We start from the raw sequence: 17156 nt of genomic DNA on the forward strand, positions 1-17156 counted from the left end.
GGTTTGTTTTGGGAAGTGGCGACTTTCGTTTTCACCCGTATTTGCGCTGGCAGAGGGATTTCGCCTTCCGTTTTGGGGCCTTCACGGACTTCATCTGTTTCAGTCCCCCTTTCAGAAAAAGGACGGCTTTCTTATCAGAAGCAGCTGCGGTGACAAGGTCATCCCTGTTCACGCTGTCCAGCTGTCACCAATCCAGTACAGTAATTGTTGACAGGGGAGAGCATTACCTTAAGAAAGGGGTTTTTCCCCCCCAGAGTACTTCCCCCCCAGTGTGTACCTTCGTTTAAAAAAACCCAGCAACTGTGACAGCTCTCGGATTTCTGTGATCAGAGCCCAGCAGCTAAATAAGGTTTTGTTTGTTAGTATTCTAAAATTCTCCTTCAGAAGTTTGGAGCACAGTCGTTTGAGTTGACCTTAGAATGTGTTTATGAAACTCGATGTCTTTGGAAGTAATGTGGGGCAGCTGTCGGACGCCTGCCTGGTTTCTGGAAGGAGGCGGGGCGCGGGAACCCGCCCCATCTGAGCACCTCCGGACCCCGGGTGCCCGTGCTCCGCTGACAAGGGCCCCAATTCCCGTATTTATCCCGACCTGTCTTCTCGAAGCACATCTGGGAAGCCTGCGGCTTCCCTCCTGACCAGGGTAGGAGCCGGGCCGGGCAAGTGTGGGGCCCAATCTCCGGAACAGTAAGCAGAGTCAGAGAGGACCCTCAAGTATTTACTTTGGCGTTTAGCACTCTGCCTGAGTTCAGGAACCCTCTACAGAGTAGGAAGGAGAAGCCATTCAGCCGTGTGGTTTCCCTGAAATTGAGAATGTCTGAGATGGCCTCAACCTGCTTGCGGAAGTCTCCCGCTCATTAGGAGTGAGGTGTTGGGAGAGTGACGTACAGGAAAGGTCATGCCAGACCTTCTCCTCGTTTTGAAAAATGTCCTTACTTAAACTCAGGTCGGTTGACATGTTGTGTAATAATGGCTTCAGGGGCAGACCCCAGGGATTCGTCGCCTCCATACAGCACCCAGGGCTCATCCCAGCAAGCGCCCTCCCCAATGCCCATCCCCCATGCCCATCCCCCCACCCACTCCTCCATCAACCCCCACTTTGTTCTCTGCATTTGAGTCTCTTATGGTTTGTCTCCCTCTCTGTTGTTTTTTTTTAATTTTTTTTTAACATTTATTCATTTTTGAAAGGCAGAGAGAGACAGAGCGCAAATGGGGGAGGGACAGAGAGAGAGGGAGACACAGAATCCAAAGCAGGCTCCAGGCTCTGAGCTGTCAGCACAGAGCCCGACGCGGGGCTCGAACCCACGGACCGCGAGATCATGACCTGAGCCGAAGTCGGACGCTCAACCGTCTGAGCCACCCAGGCGCCCCTCCCTCTCCGTTTTCATCTTATTTTTCCTTCCCTTCCCCTGTGTTCATCAGATTCCACAAAGGAGTGAAGTCCTGTGATATTGGTCTTTCTCTGACTAATTTCGCTTGGCATAGTTCCCTCTAGTTCCAGCCACGTTGTTGCGACTGGCAAAACCTCATTCTTTTTGATCGCCGAGGAATACTCCACCGTAGATTCCACATCTTCCTTGTTCATTCACCAGCTGGTGGATCTTTCAGACCTTCTCGTTCGTTACGTTAATGCTCATCCTGGGGAACGTGATCCCGTGAGAGCTGGGGCATCGGACGGGCCCTGTCACTGGCTCATCCCGCGGCCTGTGGTGATGCTTTGAGGCTCCCTGGGCCTCAGTGTCCTCGTGGTGAGTGGCGGGGCCATGCAGGGCTCTATATCCAGGGTTCTGAGTCCAGATTCAGGATGGGGAACAGTCTTTGCCCCTGAGGACGCACGCCCAGGTGGCAGGGGCCGCGGGGGGCTGACTCCTGCCTCTCGGTGGGGTGGCTGCATCCGAGCGGTTTTGCTTTCTGTGGTGCTCGTTCCCCTCAGGTTTTGGCCACGCTGCTGCGTCCCTGGAAGTCTTACCTGCCTCCAGGTGTCCCTCCAGGTGTCCCTATGAAAGCTGCAGATCTGTGTCCTCTTTCACCTCCTGGCTCTGCGTAAGGGCACCCCCTAGAGGCTTCTTCCGGTACTGCTGGGTGACTTTCTTGCTCGTTCCTTTCGCGGCATTGACAGACCCTCTCTTGTCTGCATTCCAGAAATGGCTTCAGACATCCCTGGATCGGTGACATTGCCTGTTGCCCCCATGGCGGCCACGGGACAGGTGAGGATGGCGGGAGCCATGCCCGCCCGTGGAGGAAAGCGGCGTTCCGGGTAAGCACCCTCAGCGTTTCCAGGAATCCGGCTTAATACGTGTTGGGCAACGCTCTCGACCCGTTAGGGCAATAGTGTCTCTCCCCCTCCGGAGAATCAAAGCTCAGCGGTTTGCATGCTGTTTAGATTTTGCAAGATCCCCAACTCTGCGCGTGATTTGCACCCAGCTGGGACCTTCTGTTTGCTTGTCCTTGTGATGGGGAGGTGGGTCGCGGCCCCCTGGGCCCTGGTCAGGCCATCTCTGGGAGGGGGCGCCCCTCCGTCCCCCTGCCTCCGCACGCTAGCCGGGGTGGGGCAGGCTGCAGGCCTGAGCTCCGGGCGGGTGGCGAGGACCCCCCTGGTGCTCTGCCTCTGCTCCGTCCCGTGCAGGAATTTGTAGGAATTCCTTTCGAAACCTTGGCTACAGCCCGGCAGCTGAAGGCCAGGCGTTTGCACTGTCTGTGCTGCTAATGACGCTGCTGAAGGGGTGCGGGCCAGGGCTGGGGGCGGGGGGTGCCGGGCGGACATGGCCCTTGAACTGGGGGGACGGAAAACCACATCTCGTCATGAGCGTGGCACCTGTGGTCCCAGACGCAGTCTAAAGAACGAGCCAGCTGACAGCAATCCCTGCAGGGAACACGGGATGGACATTTTCATACCCCATCTGCCCCCCGGCCCTTTGCCCATCAGGTCAGTGTTGTCCCCAGTGAAATGGCTGATGACTTCCTCCCGACGGACATCAGTCTGTCACGGTGTGCCGCGTGGCCCTTACGCGAGGGGCTGAGATTTCCAAGTGTGTCGGGGGGGTTGCAGAGGCCGAGAGGCCGAGCGCAGGGCCCGCCCCAGCTGTCCCGCGATGCCCAGCCGCTCGCAGCGTGCAGGTGCAGTGACCCCACAGCCACGGGGGCCAGTCCTCACGGCAGGACCGCGGTGAGCAGAGTGGGTTCTGGAGCAGAACCCCCACACCGGCCGTGGGGTGAGGCTGAGGCCCCGCCGTGCCGCTGCAGGGGTGCGGGTCCGTCCACCCCTCAACCGACTTGTTTTTTTAACAGATTCCAGGTGTTTTGAACTTACTTTATTATTTTTTTTATGTTTATTTATTTTGAGAGAGAGAGCTCACCAGGAGGGGAGGGGCAGAGAGACGGAGAGAGAGCATCCCAAGCAGGCTCCGCCCCATCAGTGCAGAGCCTGACACGGGGCTCAGACCCACGAATCGTTGAGATCGGGACTGAGCTGAAACCAAGAGGCGGATGCTCAACCCACTGAGCCACCCAGGCGCCCCTGAAATTATTAAAAAAATGTTTTTAATGTTGGTTTATTTTTGAGAGAGAGAGAGAGACAGAGCATGAGCAGGGGAGGGGCGGAGAGAGAGGGAGACGCAGAATCCAACGCAGGCTCCAGGCTCCGAGCCGTCGGCACAGAGCCCGACGCAGGGCTTTGAACTCCAGAATGGCGAGATCATGACCTGTGCCTGTCGGACACTTAACCCAATGAGTCACCCAGACGTCCCTGAAATTATTTCAAACGTGTGGCTCCCTCACTTCCGTCCCTTGGAGACGGAGCCCCATGGCTGGCCTCGTCCTTTCTAACAAGAGGTCAGATGGTCAGGCCCAGCCCGTGGTTTGCAGGGTGATCAGCCCCTCGGTACCCGGGGCTGGTGCTGAACCTCCGGGAGTCCTGCCCCCCTTCCCGTCCCGCTCGGGGCTGGGCCACATGGGCCTGCAGCCCACATCTGGACCCTGACTTGTGCTTCCGGCCCTGGCTGGCAGTTGGGTTGTGGTCAGTGTCTCCTCTGCAGAAGTTGCCCCAGCTTCCCTTCCCGAGCAGACCACACACAGCGCGTCCTGGAGGTCGGCACCACCCCTGCCCAGCACGTCCAATGTCAGGAAAAGAAAGAAGGGGCACCTGGGGGCCTCGGTCGGTTGAGCGTCCGACTTCAGCTCAGGTCACGATCTTGCGGTTTGTGAGTTTGAGCCCCGCATCGGGCTCTGTGCTGACAGCTTGGAGCCTGGAGCCTGCTTCGGATTCTGGGTCTCCCTCTCTTTCTCTGCCCCTCTCCTGCTCAAGCTCTGTCTGTCTATCTCTCTCAAAAAAAAAAAAAAGTTAAAAAGATTAAAAAAAAAAAAAGAAAGGAGAGGTTCAGGAGGGGGTACGGTGCTGACCACTGGCCGACTGTGGACAAGGCATGAGCACTTTGCCACAGATCAGGAGGACTGTGCTCCGCGGTCCTCCCTCGTGAGGAAGGTGCCGGCTTCCTTCTCCCCGTCATTGGGGGGGAGCGAGCACACCGCGGCTCCTTCTGCTAAAACCCCAGTGACTTGGGGACTCGGCCCCTGTGTCCAAGCAAGGAAGTGACCATTCCCACAGGGCTCCGTCCAGAGAGCTTCTCACACCTGGTGTTTTCACCGGTGCTGAAGCTGTGTGATCGAGGCCCCTGCTCTACTCTTGCGAACACTCTGGCCGCAGCCTCAACACTGAGACAAACGCAAAGGAGAGCGTGATGGAGGTCACGCTCATCAGCACGCAGGTGACCCCACGGCAGGGCCCTGCTTCTGTCCCAGGACAGACGCCTTTATCCACGGAATGTGGGGGTGAGCCGGGAGCCACAGGCCGGGGGGAGGGAGAAGAGAGAAGGGGCCCGGGTGACGGGGAAAGGAAGCGGCAACGGGCGGGGGCCCTCTGCCCGCCCTCCGCCCCTGTCCAGGGCTTTCTGGTGGAGGAAGCGTCCAGAATCCCGGGACAGCCACCCGGCTGTCCCCACAGAGCCGGCCCCTTGCAGGCCTTGGACCCGCCTGGCCTCCTGCCTGGCCCGTCCCCGAGGACCCTCGGGGCTTGGATGTCCTCGCCCTGCCCCGGCAGCCTTCCCCGGGAGCTGCGGGCAAGCCGAGCGCCCCGCTGGCCGCCGGGACACAAGGTGAAGGTTCAGGAGTTTCAGATTCTTTGCAAAGTGATTCCACATGTGGGGGGGGGGGGGCGCGCTGAAGTGAGTCACTTTGTTCATCTTTGCCGAGATCCCCCCACCCCGATCTCAGGGCCATGGTGGGGGGGGGCGCACTTCTGGTCGTGGCCGGGGCCCTCGGGCTGACCCAGCATCCTCCCCTGCTGCCCCCTCTCCTGCAGAGCACGGGTGAGCTCGCGTCGTGGTCGCGACTCGGTCTGTCCCGGGGACGCACACGGCTGGCTCTTAACTACTCGCGCGCCCAGAGCAGCCTTTCCTGGCCTCGTACTGAGGTACGAGTTCTTGCTCGTTGGCAGGAAAGTGAGGCAGTGCGTTTTCAGCCCAACGTTTTGTACCGAATTCTTGAAAGTGAACACAGCAGGACTCAGAAGTCCCGTTTTGGTTCTCTCCGTTGTTATCCAGAGGCTTCGTGACAGAGGCACTTGGAAGACACAAAGCCAAGCGTGATTGACTTAGAGCTTTTACAGCGGAAGAAACAAGCCTCGTGATTGTCGTGTTTAGAGTCGGGGTGTGAAGGGGTGACAGAGACCCAAAGGCAGCGTCCTGGTTGTGGCCGTGTCCCCAGGAGCTAGGTTTCCTGTGCTGCTGAGCAGGGAGGCCCGTGAGGTCAGGTGACTTGTCCTGAGGGTCTGGCCCGTTGTCTGTGCACTGATTTATCTGCTGGGCTCAGCCCCGTATCGTGCTTTTCCGAGTTACCGAATCTCATCGCTGCACACGTGTGGTCACGTGTGCACACGAGGGGAGGCACGGTTTCGTGGTCTCTAATCGTCTGTGGACAAACCCTGGTTCCCGAGCTCCCACTGACCCCAGGGAACTCTGGCTCCAGAGCAGGGCCGTCCCTTCCCCGTCCCCTGGCTCTCTCGCCGGAGCCACAGCCGACCCGGCCCCAGCGGGGACCGCGTACCCCGCCCGGATGGCTCACATCCCCGTCTGTCTGCGCCAGCAAGGTCCCCATAGAGATCGGAGCTGTCTTCACAAAAACCAGGGTGACCAAGCGTCCTGGCTGGCCCGGGACGTCCCCAGTGTTAGCACTGGCGCCCGGCATCCTGGGAGCCCCCTCAGCCCGGGAAGGTCGGGATGTCTTGTCACCCCAAACACGAGGACGGGGGGCTAACGCATGACGTCTTGCGGGAGCCCGATTCTCACACTCCTGTCGGCGTGCCCTGACCGGCATCGTGCAGATAACAGAGCATCTCACGCTCGCTGCAGGTTTTGGCCAAGTGCTTACCTAAATCCTCAGGAATTCTGAAAATTTTGAAAATGCAGCGTCTTTTCCTTGACACAGAGTCTCTTGCAGTCGGGGGCTTAGGTCATCTTTGTGCGTACCGCTCAGTTGCGCTGTCCCGCGGGGAGCGCTAGGGGGCAGCGTCGCTCTGTGGCTCCGCAGAGGACGGTGGGGGGGGATTTGGTGGCGGCATTTTTGGTGGCTCTCCGGATGTAATTCCTGGTGAGGGTGGGGAGCCGGCTTCGTGACGGTGCGGCGTAACGATGGCTTTGCGCCATTTGGAGAGCCACGCGTTCGGCCCCCATTTGCCCACCACGCAGGCGAGCCTGTGGCTGGCGCCTGGCACCCTGTCACCCAGGCGTCACAGGGGGCTGCAGGTCTGTCTCTGCAGTGGTGCGTACGTGGCCCTTCAACTCTCCTTTCCCTTCCTCAGCACTTTTCTTCCCCGCCGCGCCTGCCTTTCGTGCCTGGGGGTGTTTGTCGTCACTGCCGTGTCCCTACTCTTGCCTCGCGCCTTCTGTTCTGTCCCCGGCAGCTAGTGTGGCCCGGGCGTCCGGACATAAGGGATTCCAAACCGGCATTGGATCCCATCATCAGGGCAGCAGATTAGGACTCTGGCCACACCGCACGGAAAGCAAAACAAAAACAACCAAATGATCCCATTTTAAGAAGAAAATAGTCCTTTGCCCTAAGTCCAGTCCCAGAGTCCCCCAAGTTACCCCGAAGCCAGAGAATACGATTTATCTCATGAGGGGCCTCTCTCGTGCGTGTGTGTGCGTGTGTGTGTGTGTGTGCGCGCGCGCGTGCCTGGGGATGGCCCTGCCTGTGCACCTGGCCTTTCCTGGTGGCCGGGGCGTCCTGTACCTTCCCCGAGTCACCGCTGCCCACCTGGGGCTGGAGGTGGGGGATCGTGTTCTCCACGAGGCCGGCCCACCTTCCACCCCTGGGCCCAGCGGCTCCAGTGGGGGCTTCTCGGCACCGGCGGCCGGGCGGCTGGCCGTCCTCTGCGTGGAGCCCACGGGACTGCACCTCACTGGCCCCTCAGTCCCACTGCGAACGGGGTGGGCAGTGCAGTGGCTCAGGCTTTCCCCAAGGAGCCCCCCTCGGCCCGAATGGCCAGGACATCCATACGATTTCTCATTTTGCTCCTGGCAGATTCTGGGCACAGTTTATCCGAGTTAACTGCCCCAGCATCTTGAGGAGCCGCGTTAATTGCTGTTGGAGGGGATTGGTGTTCTCAGGGGAGTTTGGGATATCAGTTAAGTGAATGCCTATCAGGACTGTTTTATGTGTGTACGGAGAGGCCCAGGGAGGTGGGGTCCTGAGGATTCGGTGGGTTTCAACAGGCAGACAAGTTCTTTGAGCAGCTCAGTCCCCAGGTTTCTCCTCTGCATGCGTTTGTTTGGGTTTGGACCGTAGGGAATGGCGGCCTTCAACGCCCCTTTCACTCGGACTCCCTCCAGAGCGGCCACGTTCTCAGGCAGCACGGCCTGTGCGGGTCCCTTTATCGTCCTTAAACCTTCCTGTCTTAGGGCCCCTGGGGCATTTGTGGCCTGCCGGTGATATGCCAGGGAACAGTGCAGGATGCAGTTGTCGTGGAACAAACCACGTGGCGGGGAGCAGGTGCCCCAGAGCTGCGGGGGGCAGGGGTGACATCAGGCACCGTGGACCTTTGCAGGGCAGCGTTTGCAAGCCGCCGGCGGCCCGTGGGGGCCCCTTTGCACAAGTCCCCGACCACGTAACGAATGGCGCATATACGCACGCCCTTCCTTTTGCCCTTTCCTGTACCGAACCCGTTGGCTGACCGCATCCAAGCGTTTACCAAACAGCTGGGGCTTGGGAGGGTGGGGCATTTGTCCCCCTGCACGGAGCCCCCTCGGTGCCAGCAGCTCGGGTCACCAGTGATGTGTCCTGCGTGTAACGAGTCTCCTCGTGCTCTTGACTTTTCAGGATGGACTTTGACGACGAAGACGGAGAAGGACCCAGCAAATTTTCCAGGTGAGTTTGCTTTATGCCCCTCGGATTCCAAGAAGCCACAGCCGGCCGTCACCGTACCGGGACACCCAGGGAGGGAGTGGCTGTTGTCGCTGGGCAAGCCGTTGCCTGTAGTCGGGCCCCTTGCTTGTCCCTCATCCCAGGCCCGTGTTTGACCCAGTGACAGGCAGCTGGCGGTAGCCCTGCCCGCACGCCGGCCAGATCGCGGAGTCCGGTCACCGGGGCAGGATTGTTGGTCTCAAAAGTGCAGTTAGCTCTTTAAACGATTGCCGAGTGTTACGGGCTCCTTTTTATTTTTTTTTTTTTTATTTATTTATTTTTTTTTCAACGTTTATTTATTTTTTTGGGACAGAGAGAGACAGAGCATGAACGGGGGAGGGGCAGAGAGAGAGGGAGACACAGAATCGGAAACAGGCTCCAGGCTCCGAGCCATCAGCCCAGAGCCCGACGCGGGGCTCGAACTCACGGACTGCGAGATCGTGACCTGGCTGAAGTCGGACGCTTAACCGACTGCGCCACCCAGGCGCCCCCGGGCTCCTTTTTAAATCTCTTCTTAGAAATATTTTTAAAGTCTATTTTTGAGAACGAGAAAGCACACACGTGTGGGGGAGGGGCAGAGAGAGAGGATCCCAAGCAGGGTCCACGCTGTCAGCACTGAGCCCGATGTGGGTCTTGATCTCACAACCCTGACATGATGACCTGGGCCGAAACCCAGAGTCGGACGCCTAACGGACTGAACCCAGCCACACAGGCCCCTGGACTCCTTTTTAAAAGACCTAGAGCTCAGGTTTAGAGAAAAGATTCGGCCTCTCCTAGCACAGACAAGAAGGGGAAAGAAAGGCAGCGGGTGGCCGGGACGCGGCACTGTGAGGTCCTGGGGGCCGTGTTCCTCACCGGGCACGTTGACAGCGTGGTTAACGGGGCTCAGGGGCCGTCCTGAGTGCAGGCCGCCTCCCGGAAGGGCGGGGCCGCGGATGCAGGTGGTCAACTATCGCTTACAGGAAGGGTAAGGCAGGCGCAGCCCCTCGGCCCGTCCCTCTTTGTCTTTTCTTTTTCCTCTCTTTCTTTGCGTTGTTTTGTGTGCGTTACACTAGGCGGTTTGGCTGTGTGGAGAGAGAGGCACGGATCGCTCGATCCTCTTGGCGAAAGTGCCTGCCCCATCCCTGATTCTCGCTTGTGGAGGGACTTGAAACCCGGCCCCGGGTGACGGGTGCCTTCCTCTGGCGTCTGCACTCCACAGTTTACGTTGACGGCCTTGGTGATTTTTTTTCTAGGTTTTTAGAAGGATGATGTCCGTGGGGAGCCCCAGGCCCACTGACCTCCCCCGTTTGCTGGCCCCCACAGCAGTTATTTTCTGTCACGGTTCTTTTCGCCCACGTCGTGGCTGTGAATTGAGCACATGTCACCCCAAATAGAGAGGAACACACGTCCCGTTACTATTCGGGGCCTCCTGGCGTCTGCATATAGTAAACATACCTCCTGGAGGCACTGTCCTCCCCAACCTGGTCCTCCCGTCCTCAATGTGGCTCCGGGGGAGACCACAGAGAGGAGACGGAGAATACTGTGCTCTCTAATGACCCTGGAGTTTTCTAATTGAAACAAGACGTGAGTTTGAGTCACAGAAGCATGTAGTGTTTTCCCTCCGTGTGGACAGAGCTCCAGCTTGGACGCCCACTTGTTTCTTGGGAAAAGCTTTACATTTAGAAAAAAATTTTTTTAACGTTTGTTTATTTTTGAGAGACAGAGAGAGACAGAGCACAACTGGGCGAGGGGCAGAGAGTGAGGGAGACACAGAATCGGAAGCAGGCTCCGGGCTCCGAGCTGTCAGCACAGAGCCCGACGCGGGGCTCGAACCCACGAACTGGGAGATCACGACCTGAGCCGAAGTCGGACGCTCAACCGACTGAGCCCCCCAGGCGCCCCCAGGGAACAGCTTTAATTGCAGGGAGTGCTTTGTTCCCGAAATGGGAGTAGCCCTTGGACGTAAGGGCACATGGCTTCCTGTCCTGGTCCACGGGCGCCTTACCCAGCCTCCCTTCGTAAGGAGACAGCGACCCCCTCCCCCGCCCCCCGGGTTTCTCCGGTCAGAATCCCCCTTGAGATGACATTGCGCACCGTGTCGAGCTCAGGGGACCGTGATCCCCGGGGCCTCAGGACAGAGAGGAGGAGAGGTACCGAGTGACATTTGCCTGACATTGAGGATCTGAGTCAGGGATGAAATCACAGCGCAGGCTACAAAGAGCTCATTGTATGAAGGCCCATCTTTAAGAACAAACCTTAGATTCTGGGCAGCTATCTCATCAGCCCGCCCGTCCGCAAGTCAGTTTTTCCACGGCCAGAGTTCACAGCGAGGCCTCTGCAGGCCGTGTCCTTCCTTCCACACTTGAGAAACGAGGGGGAAAGACGGGACGTGTTTCAGCAGGAGTCGGGGCCGCACCACTGTGTCACGGGGTGGGGGGTGGTCCACGGACCGGGCAGCCGGCGGGTGCATCCCGGCCGCTCGGAGCTGGGCCAGCCGGCAGAGACCATCCGCAGCCCTCACGTGGCCGGCGGCCAGGGTGCCGTGCGGAGCGGGCTGGGGAGGCCGCTTCGGGTGGCCCCTGGCGGCCGTGTGTGCGGCACGCCTGGGGTCTCTCGGCGTCCCGCCCCTCTGCTCACGGTCAGCCGGGAGAAGCCCCCCAGGGAGGCCCTGGAAGAGAGGGTGGCCAGGTGCCGCCCCGCACCCAGTGCAGATTTGTGACTCAGAATCCGGCTGGGGTGCTGAGCCGCGGCTTCCGGTCCCTGATGTTTGCTCAGCCAGCTTTCCCAGGCTTTCTCCAGGGTGGTCCGAAAGTCAAACCCATCATCAGACCTCATGTCTCAGTTTCTTATTTGGGAACTATGGTCACTGTCACATAGGAGGTAAGTCATGGCCGTTTTCTTAGAGGGACAGCCAGCTGTTTGGGTAGGAGGATGCGGATTTGCCACGGATGCAGGGTCAGGGGTGAGGCAGGTGCACGAAGCGGGGGCAGGGGCCCGGCTCGGAGGGGGTGGGGTGAGGCCAGGGCCGGGACGGATGAGGACCAAGTCTCCATTCTCAGGACGGAGCCTCCTCGGTCTGCGGTCTGCGGTGTGGAGTGGGCTCTAAGGTTTTCCACGCCCTTCTCTGTTGGCATCCGTGGGATCCAGCCCGGGTCACCCCAGACTTGTCTCGGGCACGCCGTGTCGCCTCTGCCGGCCCCCGGACAATGAGGGGGCCGGAGGCAGGGCAGGGCGGGCGTGCATTGGAAGAACGGTGCAGGTTCCACGGGCACCTGAGAGCTGATGCGGGCGGGGGGTGGGGGCTGTGTTCCAACGGTGGGGGTGCAGCCGTGGGAGGGGCTGGCCGCGGCCTGCGGGAGGGGGAGGGGACAGGAGGTGGGCTACGTGCCACTGGGCCCCACACCGTGCCGTGTCTGCATGTGCAGCTGATGGGTGACCGTGACTAGGGCCTCGAGGGCGATAGAGACGGGCGGCCTGAGCGTCACAGGAGGCGCGATTTTTGCCAAAGAGGCAAGAGAAGCAGGGGTACAGAGTGACCTTGCTTCCGGGGCCGGGTCTGGGGAGGACAGCCTCTGTCGAGAGCACGGAGCCTGACCGCACAGCCGCCCCGCGAGTTCCCGTGTCAGTCAGGGACCCGGGGGAACCGATCACGCTCCAGAAAGCGTTTCTGCAAACATGAGTCTCCCCGGCAGCCGGGAGTGGGGCAGGCCCTCTTTCCGGGAGGCCACCGCGAGCCCCGTCCCCACCCCCCGCCTGTGTGGGTGGTCCTGGCCCACCTGGGAGGTGAGCACCTGTCCTGCCCCCGCCCCCAGCAGGGCCTGCAACCCCAAGCCTCCTCCCCACGCCTCTTCCTCCCCCACCCCGCCGCTGCCCCGTGGTGCATTTTCTGGTGGGTCTGGGGTTCCTTTCCGCGTGCACCTGCGGCCGGGCTCGGCCACCAGCAGTGGGTGCTGGCTCGAATGTCGCTGCAGGGACACCTGACGCCCCAGAGCCGCCATCAACCGTCAGACCTAGACGCGGTGCTCTTCGCGTGATTTGCACGTGTGTGTGTGTGCACACACGTGTGCCCACGCATACTGGTTCATGAAAAGAAAGGAAGGGAAACGTGGCCAAGTCAAACAAACCCTTTTGACGTTCGATTTACAACTTCCCTCCCAACCTTTCATTCCTGCCCCTGCATGTTATCAACCTGGTTTTCTGCCGTATTCGGACTCACTCTGGACCCCGGCTCTAAACACCCCAGACCTTGCCGGCTTTCTCACACCTGTTCTGTGAACCCGGCCACAGTGCGTGGGGTGTCCTGTAAGCCTGGAATCAACCCCCTCTGGAGGCTTTACGAGGCTCTCTCCCCCTTCAACGAATGGGTCTAAGTGACCTTCCTGAGGCCCCACCCCGTCTCTGACGTGTCTTTTTCCTGGGACGCGTAGGGCACCCGGCTGCACTGGTCTCCAGCCACTGCTTGTAGCTGTAGGAGCCTCGCCAAGGAACCTCTAGCATTATCTAAAAGGAAAGCTATTCATTAGAGGAAAGTTTCCACTGAGTCCGCCTTTTATCCTTCATCGCACCTGTTCTGATACTTTCCTCGTGATTTCTGTGCGATATTTATGCTCAAGAGCACGTTTTTGGTTTGATGGGTGGTGATGATGCTTTAGTTCTCGTCTTTCCCTGTGAATTTGCCACCTGTCTCGTTTATACATATGACGACTAAAACCCCGTTGGTCTGGAGAAAAATCCGTGCGGCAGATGTGTCCTGCAGAGACCTTCCCCGGCGGAGAAAGCGGAGGGCGGTTGGTTCCCAGAACCCTTTGCCTGCGCATCCTTGGGAAGCCGGGCAGTGTGTTTCCAGGTGGGAGGACACTCCTCGCCCTCCTGACGCAGAGAGGGTGGCCGGGAAGGAGGAGGGGTTCCCCTCCACCCGCCGACCTGCCGCCCGGTGTGGGACACGTGCATTGGCCCCGGGAGCGCTCTTTACGGCAGGGAGAAGTCCAGCTGAGCCTTCCTGGCTCCAGGGCAAAGACCCAAGGTGGACGTTTCCAGACTTTCCCGACGCTCTACGCCTCGGCGTCCTTGGAGCTCACGACCCAGATAAGCGGGGCGGACCTCGGCAGGGCCACTGGGTGACCAGGGCGTTGAGTTGGGGGTTCTTGCAGGCTCAGCGGTTTGGGGTTAGGATCTGGGTTAAAACGCTTCGGAATGAGATCCGTTTTCCGGGGAGCAGGGTCTCTAACATCAGGCCCACGTGGGCCGGTCTTCCCTTCGTATGAGATGTTTGGTGCCCACGTGATTGACGTGGTTTTGATGTCCTTCTTACCTTGTTCGGCTGCCCCCCTCCTCCGTTTCCGTCCTGCAGAGATGAATTAACCGTGACTTGCGGTGACAGTGCCCGGAGAACAGCGGGACTTTGTGGGGAGCGGGGAGGAAATCATTTCTGGGGTCACATGTAGTCCCGAGCTGTGTCCCTTGGAAGCCGCCGGGCATTTCCTCCCCCATGACGCCTGTCAAGGCAGGGGCGTTCCGGCTCTGGATCCGGGACCGGTGAGCGCACTGGGGAGGCCTGGCTCAGTTCCTGCTAAGTCAGTACCTCTGAGCCATGGGCCCCTCTGCCACAGAGGGTGTGGGGAGGGTCCAATGTGGCTGTCGAGGCCTTGGCGAGCCGGAAGGCGCTATGTACACGGGGAGGCTGTGTGTCCTGCCAGGGACGGGGATGACCAGAGGCTGGGCCTGGCCCCTTCTTGGGAGGGTCGGCCTTCTCAGTCCCCACCTCTCTGTGCTTCGTGGGGACCTTATCTTCAGCCTGGACGTGTGGCTGCCTTTCGCCTGGCAGAATCTGCCTTGTATGGCTCCGGGGGCAGGGCACCTGCCCACTTCCCAGGGAAGGAGCGTCCCTTCCCCTTCTGGAGAAGCCTCAGACGCCAGGGAGTGTTCCCGGCTGTAGGTGCCTCTGCGGATCCCCCAGAGGGCCTGGCCAGCCCCAGCCTCATTATGGGGCTGCACAGAGTGGCTTTTCTTAGGCTTCCTCGGCTCTCCAGACGTTCTGCCCTGCTGCCCAGGAAGGGCTGGCCGGGACAGGAAGGGTGTTCCCTGAACGCCCAGCAAGATACAGCCTCCCTTCCTGCTGTCAGGAGGAGGGTGCGCGTCTGCCGTTAGGAGTGCCTTTGGGCAGGAGACGGGAGGGAAGCTCATCCAGGGTTCCCATCAGGAGTGCAGGCGTGGGTGGGGACAGGCTGCATCCTGCATCACAGCTGCTGTCCCTGAGCGGCCAGAGTTCCTGCCCGATGTCGTACCCCCTTTGGCAGCCCCAGACAGCATTCTCTGCACACCGTCTCCCCAATTGTCTGCTTTGACAAGGTGCAGGCTGGCCTGGGGGGTAGGGGGTGGGGCGAGGACACCACCCTGAGCAAGCTCACCCAGCCTTTCCCAGAGTCCCGGGGCCAGCACCCCCCCATCCCGCCTCCCGTGACAGGTGCACAGTGCCGGGCACAGGTTGGGGGGGGGGGGGTCCTGGGGCCAGGTGTGTCCCATCCCGCCTCCCGTGACAGGTGCATGGTGCCGGCACAGGTGGGGAGGGTCCCGGGGCCAGTGCCCCCCATCCTGCCTCCCGTGACAGGTGCACGGTGCCGGGCCCAGATGGGGGGGGTGGCTGGGGCCAGGTGCATCCTATCCTGCCTCCTGTGACAGGTGCACGGTGCCGGGCCCAGGTTGGGGGGGTCCCGGGCCCAGGTGGGGGGTCCCGGGCCCAGGTGGGGGGTCCTGGGCCCAGGTGGCGCTGAGCTGTTACTCTACTTCACCCTAAAAGTAATAATCCCGAGGTGGGAGCGCCCAACCATCCCTTCTGCTGGGTTTTCTCTGCACGCATCATGGAGACCGATTCCAGCAACCCCTCAGTTCTTTTTAACCAATGGGCCATTCGCTGTTTAATAAGCCAGGAGCGCACCTGTCCTATCCTGGGCCGTAGAAACCCTGCCGGGCCTACAGGAGAGGTCTGTCCACGGTCTCGTCCGTCTGTGGCCCTGGGGATGGCGAGGCCACACGGTGCTTCTCACTGTAGGGCCTCAGGAGACACACATCCACGTGGACCACAGCTCCGAGCAGCGGGCGGGCGGGCGTGCACCCACGTGCAGATTCAGGCGCACGCACACGTTGGCTTTGCTTCCCGCGGCTGAGGGATCAGGTCTCCATTCTCTGTGCTTAGTGGAAACTAGCCGGGTGCGTGGGAACAATGACAAGGGCTCAGGATGCCCTTGGAGGTGAGACGGGGCCCTGCGGAAGCCTGTGCCCCACCCCCCGGAAGGCCGCAAGGGGTCTGTGTTTGAAGCGGCAGCCGTTCCGGGTCGGTGTTAGCGGACGCGCCGCTGGGTCCTGTTAGACGGCGACCGCTGGTCTGACGCTTGTCTTTCCCCCGCCCTGTTGTCGCGCTCTCGGGAAGAGAGAACCACAGCGAGATCGAGCGGCGGCGGAGGAACAAGATGACCCAGTACATCACGGAGCTGTCGGACATGGTGCCCACGTGCAGCGCGCTGGCCCGGAAGCCGGACAAGCTGACCATCCTCCGCATGGCCGTGTCGCACATGAAGTCCATGAGGGGCACAGGGAACAAGTCCACAGACGGCGCCTACAAGCCGTCGTTCCTGACGGAGCAGGTACCGTCCGTGGCCCGTCCGTGGGCCCGCGCGTCCTCACGGAGTCACTTGGGGAGGGGACGAAGTCACCGTCACCGGGGTGACACCAGCTTCGCGGGGAAAGGGGTTAAAGGTTGAGGGGTGGGTAGAACCAGGAAGTTGTACTCCTTTCTTCGCGGCGGTGTTTGTCCATCTCTGTGTCCTTTGCTTTTGCGTTTCCCGTAAACCTCAGTGAGGCATCTCTCCGAGAACACCCCGGGCTGAGTGTGCGGACGTGGGACCGTGTCCGTGTAAGCCACGTGCCGCCGTGCCAGCGATTGGTGGCGATACCATCGCGGTGGCAGCCCGGGAGCGGTCGTGGTGATAATCGCGGCGTCATCACCGCCGGCTGCCAGCTCTCTGCCCGTTTTCGCGCTTCCTCCTCATTCTAGCCGGGGGAGGGGCCGCTAGTGTTGGTCCCTGCTGTGTAGACGAGGGCGTCGTGGCTCACAAAGGGTCCGGCCACCGCTCAGAGGCAGAGCCGGGGCCTGGCACAGGTTGGCCGGACCCCAAAGCCGTGCTTTCCATCCGTGACGAAGAGCTCGCACGCGGAGTGGTTGGCGGGATAGTGTTTTACCAAGTTTACAAACCCCTGCGTCAATGGGAAGGCCCGTGTCCCACTCTCAGCCCTGGCCTGTGTGCCCATCAGAGGCAGGTCCTCAAACGCTGCAAGCTTCAGTTTGCTCGACTCTGGAATGAACGGAGGCTTTTTGCGTCCCTGACCCCGAACGCTTTTGCAGGACACATGGGCCGGTGGGTCTGGAAGGACTTGGTCCAGGGTGGTGGGCGTGGGATAGGCAAGGTGAGGTGGCCGTGGGAGAATGTGGGCGGGACTGAAGCAAGGGAGACTTTGAGGAGCCCGCAGAGCGTGGCCTGAATCCCCAGCAGTGCGGGGCCACGGGGTGGGGGGGGGGGCCCAGAGTGCACCCGGAGAGCCGGGGACGGGGCGCTTGACAGGAAGAGGTCGTGGGCGTGGGGCCGCGGGGGCGGGAGCGAAAGGCGTGACTAGAGACAGACCGTCTGCTCTGGTGGGGCCGGGCTGTGTCAGGTCAGGGGAGCGAGGTT

At 60.6% G+C, this 17156-nt stretch overlaps 1 protein-coding gene across 4 annotated transcripts in view; it reads left to right on the forward strand.

Moving 5' to 3' along the window:
• Nucleotides 1-17156, forward strand: part of ARNT2 (aryl hydrocarbon receptor nuclear translocator 2) — a 148320-nt gene that overhangs the window by 34579 nt on the left and 96585 nt on the right. For all 4 annotated transcript variants that reach the window (XM_030317225.1, XM_030317229.1, XM_030317228.1 and 1 more), the window contains exons 2-4: nt 2140-2254; nt 8368-8415; nt 15860-16073. In XM_030317225.1, the coding sequence (XP_030173085.1) occupies nt 2140-2254; nt 8368-8415; nt 15860-16073 (377 nt within the window). The remainder of the gene's footprint in view (nt 1-2139; nt 2255-8367; nt 8416-15859; nt 16074-17156) is intronic.

Source organism: Lynx canadensis, chromosome B3 (assembly GCF_007474595.2).
Source record: "Lynx canadensis isolate LIC74 chromosome B3, mLynCan4.pri.v2, whole genome shotgun sequence".
Classification (NCBI taxonomy): domain Eukaryota; kingdom Metazoa; phylum Chordata; class Mammalia; order Carnivora; family Felidae; genus Lynx; species Lynx canadensis.